At 35.1% G+C, this 11161-nt stretch overlaps 1 protein-coding gene across 1 annotated transcript in view; it reads left to right on the forward strand.

Moving 5' to 3' along the window:
- Positions 1-8521, forward strand: part of LOC144980117 (proteasome subunit beta type-7-like) — a 12871-nt gene extending 4350 nt beyond the window's left edge. Inside the window, exons 2-8 of the mRNA XM_078927661.1 lie at positions 2364-2445; positions 2927-3024; positions 3952-4092; positions 4552-4667; positions 5843-5901; positions 6370-6521; positions 8176-8521. Coding sequence (XP_078783787.1) covers positions 2364-2445; positions 2927-3024; positions 3952-4092; positions 4552-4667; positions 5843-5901; positions 6370-6521; positions 8176-8293 — 766 coding nt within the window. The 3' untranslated portion in view covers positions 8294-8521. The remainder of the gene's footprint in view (positions 1-2363; positions 2446-2926; positions 3025-3951; positions 4093-4551; positions 4668-5842; positions 5902-6369; positions 6522-8175) is intronic.
- Positions 8522-11161: the final 2640 nt, after the last annotated feature.

The raw sequence follows: 11161 nt of genomic DNA on the forward strand, positions 1-11161 counted from the left end.
CCAAACCATTGGATATGTTTCTTGTGAGGAGGCCAGTTTTTTGGGGGGTTTTTTTGGTTTCTTTTTTTTTAAAATGTTTTTGTTTTTGTTGGGGTCTTTTTGGGCATTGTACTTGTAATCCAGAGAGAGAGAGAGAGATTGAAAGTTATCAGCTGCCCAACACAAAAATTATTTGAATATTCATTTTCTTTTTTGCAATGGCTATTTCTACAGTCCCGTAAAGATGGTTCTCGGGGCTATTTTTACATTCCCGTAATAACGGTTCTCATGGCTATTTTTACGGCGTTGATGCAATTCTGTTCACAGTACAGTTATCAGCATAGTTATAGATTATTGTAAATTGTAAACGTGTCTTTTTGCAGTATTCACAAAACTTTACATATTATCTCTCCCGATATTTAGATGTACAGATCTAGAGGCGGTGAATGAAAGCAAAATTAATTTCATTTACCATATTTAGATCTAAAGCTAAAATTAACAAACAATTAATGTAAAGACAATTCTCTTAGCGATTTTTACGGTACTGTCATTTTTATGACATATAATTTGTGTTTTTGCAAAAGTTATGTTTACAGTCAGAACAGCCCGTTTTCTATCATCAGTGGGCAAGTTAGGTTGTATGTCTTGAATTTTTCTCTGTCAAACAGACAGATCTTGTAGTTTATATCAAACACTAAAAGTATATTTAGTTCCTGCTCGAAGAAGTCGACACCCCTCAAGATATAATACTTTACAGGTTTGGCTTTAGTTTATACTTTACCAGTATTAACCAGTCAGGAAGGACTAACGGTTTATACAATTTTAAAAGACATAACATTCAGGGTGCAGTCTTCTCATGTGAGAGTGGGTTCGAATCCCCTTTCAGAGAGAGATAGGGGGGAAGAAAGAAAGAGGGAAAGAGATAGAGAAAAAAAAGAGATTGTAAAAAGAAAGAAAGAAAGGTATAGAGAATGAATGAAAGAAAGAAGGAGAGAAAGAGAGTCTGCTAACTTGCCGCACCTGAACGAAGTAAGTGAGAGTTTTAGAGCTAATGGCGTCTATTCACCCCATAGATAACACGGGTCTGTGATTCAGCCCATCTGTTACTATTTATAAATCTATTACCGGAACGCCGTAAAAATGGCCCAGAGAACCATCTTTACGGCACGGGACTAAAAATAGCCCCGAGAACCATCTTTACGGGACTGTAAAAATAGCCTGAGAACCATCTTTACGGGATTGTAAAAATAGCCACTGCGTTTCTTTTTTGTTCTTCACTTTTCTCTTTACTTTTCTGGTGGGGGGGGGGGGGTACTTACTGTTCAGGACAATGCAGTACAACGACAAATACAAAACCTTTGTTTGTAAAGGTATTTACGGCGTTTGTTACACATTTAAGTCACATCAGCGCCGGTAAAAAGGAAGAAAATAGGATAGTTTTTTTAAAAATCATGCAAGTGCCAGCAGCTTTTTCTCTTTGATCTCGTATCATGATCTCTCCCCTGCGCCCAACACCTTTGTCGTTTGTGGGTCCCCACCTTCCCCCGTCATCAGTTTATAATTTTCTCAAGGACAAGAGCTCTGCATGCACTATTATTATATTAAATTACACTGACCCTGCCCCACCACTGATACATGGTAGGATGAGGCCTGAGGTCGTCTCCATTCTATCGTCGTTCTCCATTTCTTGTTAGCTGATGCAGACAGCATACCTTTGGTTTTTTAAGTTCAACTGAAGGTCTCAGTAGAAAATAGGAATATTTTAAAAAAAGTGAGTCTGCCTAACTACTGGTTCGTTGGATCTGAGATTGAGTTTGAGAAGAGTTTTTCATTAAAGTCAATGAAGAGGAAAAAAAATAGGGGGGGGGGGGGGGGCATTTTTCTCTGTTCGCAGAATTGAGTTGCACGCTGAGTCCGAATTGTTTACTGTATATTATTGAAGTATTGAAGCCTGCATATTTTTTTCATATTTTCTTCTTGTTTGACTGCTTATTCACCTAACCTTGATGCATATTTTTCATTTTGAAAATGCATAAAACTGCATTGCCAGATATGGTGCGAGAATTTAAAAAACCAGATAAAATCATGACGCTATTTTAATACGAAGTAGAAATCAGAGATAAACGTACAAGCAACAAGTACAAAGCCTTGTCAAGTTTTATTTTTTAAAATGCTCTATTGGTTAAACTATTCCGGTTATTACCTAAAAAAAGAACCAACCTCCCCCCTCCCCCCATTGACAACTGATCTTCACATCTCCATTATTCCCCCCCCCCCAATCTGAAACCAATTGAGATTCTTTCATGTGTCTTTATATTACTTGAATTTTGGTCCAGTTAAGCCCTATTATGTGAGATCATTTTGGTGTCTTCTTTCTTTCACAGAAATGAGAGACTTCAACAACTGGGACTGAAATTCCCCACAGCCTACAAAACCGGTACAACAATTGCTGGGGTTATATTCAAGGTAAGGTTTCGTTATAAACTTGTTATTTAAGAATCTAGATATACAAGACCGATGGTTGAGTTTGTATGTCATTGTGAATTCAGTTGAATCTTTTTAAAATTTTTACTCAGTAAAACTAAATTGATTATTGCTGTTAACGGGCATTAATAATAATTAAACCAAAAATAACCCCAAAAAACACCCTCTCTTCCTCCTCCCCTTCTTCCTGGAACAAATTGATATGCACTTTCTTGATGATTTAACTACCGGTATGTCTGTTTTGCATTTTTAACTGTCTCAATGCTAATGATTCTTTTTCTTTTTTTATTTGGTAATGATTTGTTCCATAACAAAAACATTCTAACACTGAGTATTGGCGACTTGACATTGTTTTGGGTAATATTTTGTCTACTTCATGGTCAGAGAATGGGTTGATAGTTGTTTTGTCATAATTTGCATTACAAAGGTTATTAAAATCTATTAATTATGAATTTTGTTTCAGGATGGTGTAGTGCTTGGAGCTGATACAAGGGCCACAGAAGACACTGTTGTAGCAGACAAAAACTGTGCCAAGATTCATTATCTCCAGGATAATATTTAGTGAGTTTTAAGTCTTTCAATTGAACTTCTGTTAGAAGACTGCGAATTTTACACATTTACATATAGCAAGTTCCATCATACAGAATGTGTTTCACAGTGCTTTATTTAATCTTTTAAGTCGAATACATGCAATCAAATCCGCAGTTGTTGCATTATCAAGTTGCCAGTCAGCTACACTTTTTATGGTAGTCTTATTTACTCTTGCTGCTACCTGCAGTAAAATAATTCGTAAATAAATTCAATTTAAGTAGTGTGTATTAAGTGTTTTATGTTCATGGAATCCTTAACCTAAGTTTGCTTCATTGTCATAACCCAAATTTTATTCACTGATTCACTGGGCTTGCTGAATTGCATTTATTGTCTCTAAAGGCAAGACACATTTTAACTTACTTGTCACTTACTTTGTCGCGAGACAAAACATTTTACACAATTGTCACTTATATTTTGTATCAAGACAAGATTTTCACTCGGTTTGTCTTGAAATGTGTCGTGATACCAATTTGTCACTTCATTGGTTTCAAGATAATAAGCATTTCTGATTTGCATAAAAGTATAAAAGTATCTTTCTTTTAATTATTATTTCTGTAATGCTTAATATTTTCTGTACAATAAATTTATAATGATGCTGTCTCCAACATAAATCCTCATTAACCCCTCCTCCCAAAAAAACAAAAAACTTGAGCTTTTGTATAGCGCAATATTTTCTTAACATGCTCAAAGCACTTTACAAGACAATTTGGCAAGTTATAGTTTTTACATGATCTTTTCTCATGATCGTTATATTGTCGTTTTTACCAAACAAACCCCTCTCCCTCTCCCTCTCCCCCTCTAAAAACTTAATGCTTTTTATTTCTACACAAAGATTGGGTTTTTTTTTTCTCTTAAGTCTATTTGTTATATATTAATCACACTCCCTCATCTCTTCAGCTGTTGTGGAGCTGGTACAGCTGCTGACACGGAGATGACGACACAAATGATCTCTGCTGAGTTGGAGCTTCACAGACTGAACACAGGACGCAAGGCAAGGGTGTGCACTGCCAATAGGCTACTCAAACAAATGCTTTTCAGGTAAGATATATTATTTTTTTTATGATTTAAAAAATAGGGATAATTTGGTACTCTTGAAAAATCAGAAGGAATTTATATTTTGAAAAAAAAAAAAAAATAAAAATAATGTAATGATTAAATAGATCAAGTGTTATGTTTTTCTTTTTCTTTAGATCACAAGAGTTATAGATAGCTATAAAGATAGTAACTTAGGAGTCTCAAAAAATGAGAACATGAAATGTAGGACTTCTCAAACGATTTCCCATTACATGACCTGCCAACTGTCCCCCCCCCCCCCCATTTTATTGGGAAATTCTCAATATATAAGTTCTCAGTCTAGATTTCCCTGATTATTTTCCCGATTTTGACTGTAATTTATTGTTCCAGATAAACCATCATCATCAACATCTTTATTACCATCATATATACTACCATTGCCGTCATCATCACATCTTATTTTGTCTCTATATTTACCCACAGATACCAGGGTTATATTGGTGCAGCTCTCATTGTGGGTGGTGTGGATTTCTCAGGTCCCAATCTCTACAGTATTTGGCCTCATGGCTCAACTGACAAACTTCCTTATGTCACTATGGGTATGATTTATTATTCCTGTAGGATTATTTGTGTGGTACATTCAACTATAACAGTGGTAGTGCGGCTATGTGGTCTAGTGGTATGACACTCGCTTTCGGATCGGAAGGTCCTGGGTTCGAGCCTCGCTCGGCGCATAGTTGAGTCCTTGGAAAAGACTCTTTACTCACATTCTCTCACCGTACTCAGGTGTAAAATGAGTACCTGGCTGTTAACAGCGTTGTCTTTGTCCGAAAAATTGTAATATCGCCTAACAGGCATCATGTCTCGTCCTACATGTTAAATGTTGCTGTTGACCAGGGACCCCTTGTAAAGCGCATTGAGCACGTTAAGTGGATATTGCGCTATATAAATGCTCAATGCTCAATTTTTTTAGTACTGACATGAACTTGTTTTGTTGCTCTCACTCTTTTATATAATAACTTGTATTTCAATGATATTGTCTGTTGTGGGTGAAGGTTTTCTGTATGTCAATTACCTACCTACCTGTAGCTTAATTTATATAAGAATAAATTTTTATTTCTGGCAAAAAAAATTTGCCAAGCAAGTACCAGGATGAATTGGTTATTTTGATGTCCGATTGCCATGATTTTGTTCCTTGCTGGAAAGGTTTGTGATGTTTTCTAGAAAACAGTAACAGATTGGATCAGAGTCTGATTTTGGTAGGTAATGTCTTCAGAAGACATTGGTCGACACCCTGGATTAGTAAAATAATTAAAATATTCTATTACAACTTTCAGTATTTCAGAGACAAGAATGTTAATTGAAAGCCAAAAAAAAAAGTTAATTTGTCTCAAAGATGGGCTGGGTGTAAGACAACTTCATATTCCATAATATCTTTTGTTTAGATAACACCCAACTGTACATAACAGTGATAATCATCTTGTCGCATGTTATTTTTAAAGGAAAATCTGAAAACTCTGCTTTTCCAGAAATTTTTATCCTAGGCTTTTTCTTCTTGATAAGTAAATTATTCGTTTTATTTTTTTATTCTATTTTGTTGCATATTAATTTCATTTTGTAAAACTTACATAGTTAGTGTGTGCGCCTGTTGTGTGTGTCTGTTTGGCTCGGTATGAGTGTGTTTATGGTTTGATAAGTATATTGTAAAGCCCTTTGAGGCTTCGGCATTTAGCGCTATAGAAGAACACTTTATTATTATTATTATTTATTTCAGGATCTGGATCTCTCGCTGCCATGGCCACGTTTGAAGACAGATTTAAGCCAGACATGAGCGTAAGTTTTTGAGACTTTTGGTTTTAATATAGAAGGAATGAAATGGACAGCAGTCCGCACTTTCTTTCATTTTTAGACAGCCATTTTGGTGATAAGTTCTCACTCAATTATATCAATAATATCAATTATAACTAAATACGCTCGAGATTACACATGGTTTTGTGTGTTGATTCATTATCTGCAATGGCATCAATAATTTATTGTAAGTCTGTATTGTTGACTGTATCATGTATTATTCAGGAACAGCTGATGTTCACTTTCATAGCTGCCTACTGGTTGATTTGTCAAAAAGTTTAATTTTAATTGTCATTGAAAATAACAAGAATAAGAAAGGATTTTCACAAAACCGTTAAAAGTAAATTTGGCATAGTTCGCATTTAATGACTGACTAAAAATGACAAATGGATAAATTGCAACAGACTTCAAATTTATTTATATATTTGGTTACCATTCCATTCCCCCAATCAGCGTGAGGAGGCCATGAAACTTGTACGAGATGCCATTGCCGCTGGTATCTTCAACGACCTTGGATCTGGCAGCAATGTAGATTTGTGTGTCATCACCCAGGACAAAGTGGATTACATCAGGCCTCATGAAATTGCCAACAAGAAGGGCGTCAAGTGAGTTGATTGCATTTTTAATATCCATCTTGTATATGGAAATGGAGAAGCAATGGAATTGAATAGCTTTAATTCAGTTCACCTTTGTTAACAAAACACAATGAATAAGTCCCTAAGGGAGAATAATGATATTTAGTCTTATTCATCATGTTTTGTTGACGAATCGGAATCCCAAAATGTCCATATCATTTGGATTATGGGAATGTCCATATCATTTGGATTATGCAAATGTCCATATCATTTGGATTATGGGAATGTCCATATCATTTGGATTATGTGAATGTTCATATCATTTGGATTATGGGAATGTCCATATCATTTGGATTATGGGAATGTCCATATCATTTGGATTATGGGAATGTCCATATCATTTGGATTATGGGAATGTCCATATCATTTGGATTATGGGAATGTCCATATCATTTGGATTATGGGAATGTCCATATCATTTGGATTATGGGAATGTCCATATCATTTGGATTATGGGAATGTCCATATCATTTGGATTATGGGAATGTCCACATCATTTGGATTATGGGAATGTTCATATCATTTGGATTATGGGAATGTCCATATCATTTGGATTATGGGAATGTCCATATCATTTGGATTATGGGAATGTCTATATCATTTGGGTTATGTGAATCAAATTGAAGCTTCTGTTCGATTTTATAAGTGGTGTTTACTTTGAACTTCAAGCAGCAATATTTGAATTATTCTCTTGTATATGGTACACCAGTAAGAACATAAACTGAAAGACAAAGAACTTTATTTTTCTATTTTCGATGCATCATTTTGTTTTTATTCTTTAATTTAAATGGGGAGACTGATTTTTCTTTTCAAATTATTATTTCTCCCTATATTTATCTGATTTAATATGGTTAATAGCGACAGGCTTTACCATTATTACATAGAAATAGTACCAGCAATCAAATCTAGTGCCAACGAAAACTGCCAACATCCTCTGGAATGATGGCATGCAATACTATTTGAAATCATTGATAGGGTAACAATTGAGTCTGTGTTAAATGTTTGATGTCAGTGACATGTGAATCATGTTTGTGCTAAGGCTGTGCAAATGGGAACTATGAATCTAAAGTAAAAATGATTTAGAATATGAAATGTCGGGATGGTCGCTATCTAAGAGTTTTTAATTCATTAAAAAGAAATAAAGTATAAATATTTAACCTAAGTCATGAATTATTATCTATAAATTCAGTTTTCAGCATTTAAATCGCCCAGATATTAATCTGTTTTGATGCACTTGGTCAAATTTGTGCTTTGGGATTTTCTCAAGTTTTTCTGAAAAAGGATGAATTAAGAAGGCTCATCAAATCACGTCATTGGATTAAGTTTAACATTGACTAACTTGACCCAGTAGGAGCATAGGCCATCAATGATGCTTCGCCACTTGACTCTTCCATGGGCTGTCTTCTCCACATGTTTCCACGTATATCCACCCCTCTTTGCTTACTGTACTGTGCTCTGTTGCCACCTATTTCTTGGCCTTGTTCCTTCTTGGGGATTCCATGTAAAAGCCTGTCTGCGAGGCAGGTTTTCTAAGTTTTAAGTTTGTCATTGCTTTTAAAATTTTATAATATTTTTAATTTATTTATTTTCTTTTTGAAATGTTTTTTTTTTTCTTAAAATACAGGCAAGGCAGCTATCGTTATCGTAAAGGTACAACAGGGGTTTTATCATCTGAGATCAAGAAGATTGACATTGAGGTGGTTTCTACAGAAGTACGAGTGCAGGCTATGGACACTGATTGATGACATTGATGTGTTTTGACTTGTCATTGTTACTTTTGTAGTATGATGAGATGACAAGTATGATTTTCTAAAGTAATATTACTCTTATTATGACCATTAAATATAAGATTTGTTTTGATTTTTTGTTTTTTTTTCCTTTTCAAATTTGTGTTGTGTCTGTTTGTGGTTTTTAAATGGAAAGTTTGAATGAAAATGATTAAACAAGAAGGAATGATTCTATGAACTAAATTTGTTGTTTTTTGCTTTATCTTATTTAAAAGAATTGTTTTAAAATCTTTTTTGTTTTAAAAAAATCCTATTGCTTGGTTCAAGAAAATTATACAAGTTCCATCTATCAATATCAAGGTTTAGTGATATCCATCTCAGTCTCAGTGTCATGAAATTGAGGATGTGATCAAACATTAGTGTTTGTGTGGGGGTCCTGTCTTCAATCCCCCTTCACCTGTTTTCCCTTTCCATTCTGCTCCTTCTCTTTGATCTGGATTGACATTACTCATTTTTTCCCCCTGATCCTGGCAGGGATCCTTAGTTGAGGAGGGAGGCAGTTAAATATTTAGTTCCTATTTTTGACAGATGTTTTTTTTATTTAAATCGTCTCTCTGTTACTGTTATGTACTTTTAAGTTTTCAGTTTTTAATATATTGTATAGTAAAAGTATTTGACTGTATCTTTCGCAATGGGGATCCTTTGCTTGTGCTTGGATGGGACTTTAAGGCAATGTCAAAAGAGGCACATTGATAGATTGCCAGTGTAATCTTCTGTTCTCTATTTGAACCAATCAGCTTTGTTTTTAAGGGTTTTACAGCGCTTGCAACACATTAAGGTCATATCAGCGCCAGTAAAAAGGAAGAAAATGGGATAGTAAAAAGTTCTAGAATTACAATTAAAGCACAAAAGAAAAGGTAAGACAAAGGGGAGTTGGTTCAAATAGAGTACAGATGTAGATTTCAAGAGCACACTGTCAAAGTACTTAGTTTGAGATCACCTAAAAGTCTCATCCAGACACAAGCAAAGGTCCCAACCAAGAGGAATACACTCAAATGTTTACCAATCATATAATATAATGTGTAAACTAAACATAATACAATGCATAACAGAGAGATGATTTACAAGGAAAAAAATATCATCTCCCAGAACTAGGACTATACATTTGACTGTTTCCCTCCCAGCCAAGGAACTCCGGCAAGGATCAGGACAAAACTAAGTAATCTCATTCCAAGACAATGACAGGAAACAATTGGGTATGGGGGGATAGAAGACACAGCATGTACCTCCCTGCCCACTATGGGAGGTCAGGATCCAAAGCCAGCCAGTCATCTTTGTCTTACTTTTTCTTTATTGCTTTTAACACTAGATCTACAACTTTTCCCCTACCATCTTCCTTTTTACGAGCATAGACAAATATGTCAGTTTAATAGCAAAATGACACTAAGATTTTGGATTTGTAAGATATCGGTATGTCAAATCTTTTGAATGTTCCATGGTTGTACATTTTCTAGACTGCTGAAAGTAGTCCTTCAGAGGCAGAATTTATTCCAGTTTCTATAGCGTTGAAACCGACAATGGCAATTGCTTGCTATACTTTGGATCGGATGTTAGTCTATCGTAAAGTGCTTTCTGCCAGATCTAATACCCATTTTGGGTTGACAGAAGGGATCAGAAAAAAGAATCTTGATTTTACCCAGGACCGATCTCAGTCCCTTTGCCTGTGAAACGAGTGCTCTGCCAACTGAGCTATTTAGGGCCCTGATTCTAGTACTGAAATGACCATTAAATGTCACAATTGATGTTAAAGTTTTAAAGCAGCAAACAGTTGTGTAAATACCGACCATGCCGTCTTTACTTTAAGCACGCCATCATTAAATACGTTTTGGACTCAAGCACAATAGATGGCTCTTACTGAAATATTTGCTATATTATAAACTACACGCTTTTAAGCACGGTAACTTTGGCTTCAAAGACCATATATCTAATTCTGTTTGTTAATTGATAGTTGTCCACTTCCTCTCATGGACTGGTGAATTAAGGGACAGTGGAATCGTCCAAAATACACTGGAAACTTGATATAACAGGGATGGTAGGGCCAGAGCAAAAGTCCTGTTATAGCCGATCCCTGTTACATCATTAATACAAGGGAAATAAGCACATAATTGACTTTTTCAAGTGATCTAATACATCGATTACCTCCCTTGCCAAAAAAAACTGCATGCGGCAGAGATTGTAATGTAAAATATAATACATGTATAGATCTAGATATAACTTTTTCTTCTTTTTTTAACGTTTTTTTATTTGGTAAACAGCAACATGTAACATGTGGGACATTTTTAAATTAAAAAAAAAAAAAATTAATATAAACCCGATCAATGGAGCCAAGCCTAAACTGTACAAGTAAAAGTGTAGTTTAATATAATATCTAATTTAGTTTATCATCACAAATCTGGCCTTTTTTTCTATTTCCGTCCACAAATCAAGGTTAATCGAGCTTAATCAAAGTAATTAATATAGTGATTTAATCGCACAGCGTCCCTGGTTGCATAAAAAATAAAATGGCGGTGCTCGACCTCTCACTAGCCACTTTTGATGACGTATTCCCCTGTTGTCGTATCTAGTCCTGTGTTATCTATGTTCGTTTTGTTTTTATGCTTTTAAGGGTTTTACGGCGCTTGCAACACATTTAGGTTATATCAGCGCCAGTAAAAAGGAAGAAAATGGGATAGTAAAAAGTTCTAGAATTACAATTAAAGCACCCAAGAGAAAGGAAGACAAAGGGGAACTGGGAACAAATAGGGATCAGATGCAGATTCCAAGAGCAAACCATCAATGTACTTAGTTTGAGATCACCTAATAACTTTCATCCGGACACAAGCA

The sequence above is a fragment of the Berghia stephanieae genome, chromosome 9, assembly GCF_034508935.2.
Source record: "Berghia stephanieae isolate SIO BIC M18660-M18661 chromosome 9, UCSD_Bste_1.3, whole genome shotgun sequence".
In the NCBI taxonomy this organism is placed as follows: domain Eukaryota; kingdom Metazoa; phylum Mollusca; class Gastropoda; order Nudibranchia; family Aeolidiidae; genus Berghia; species Berghia stephanieae.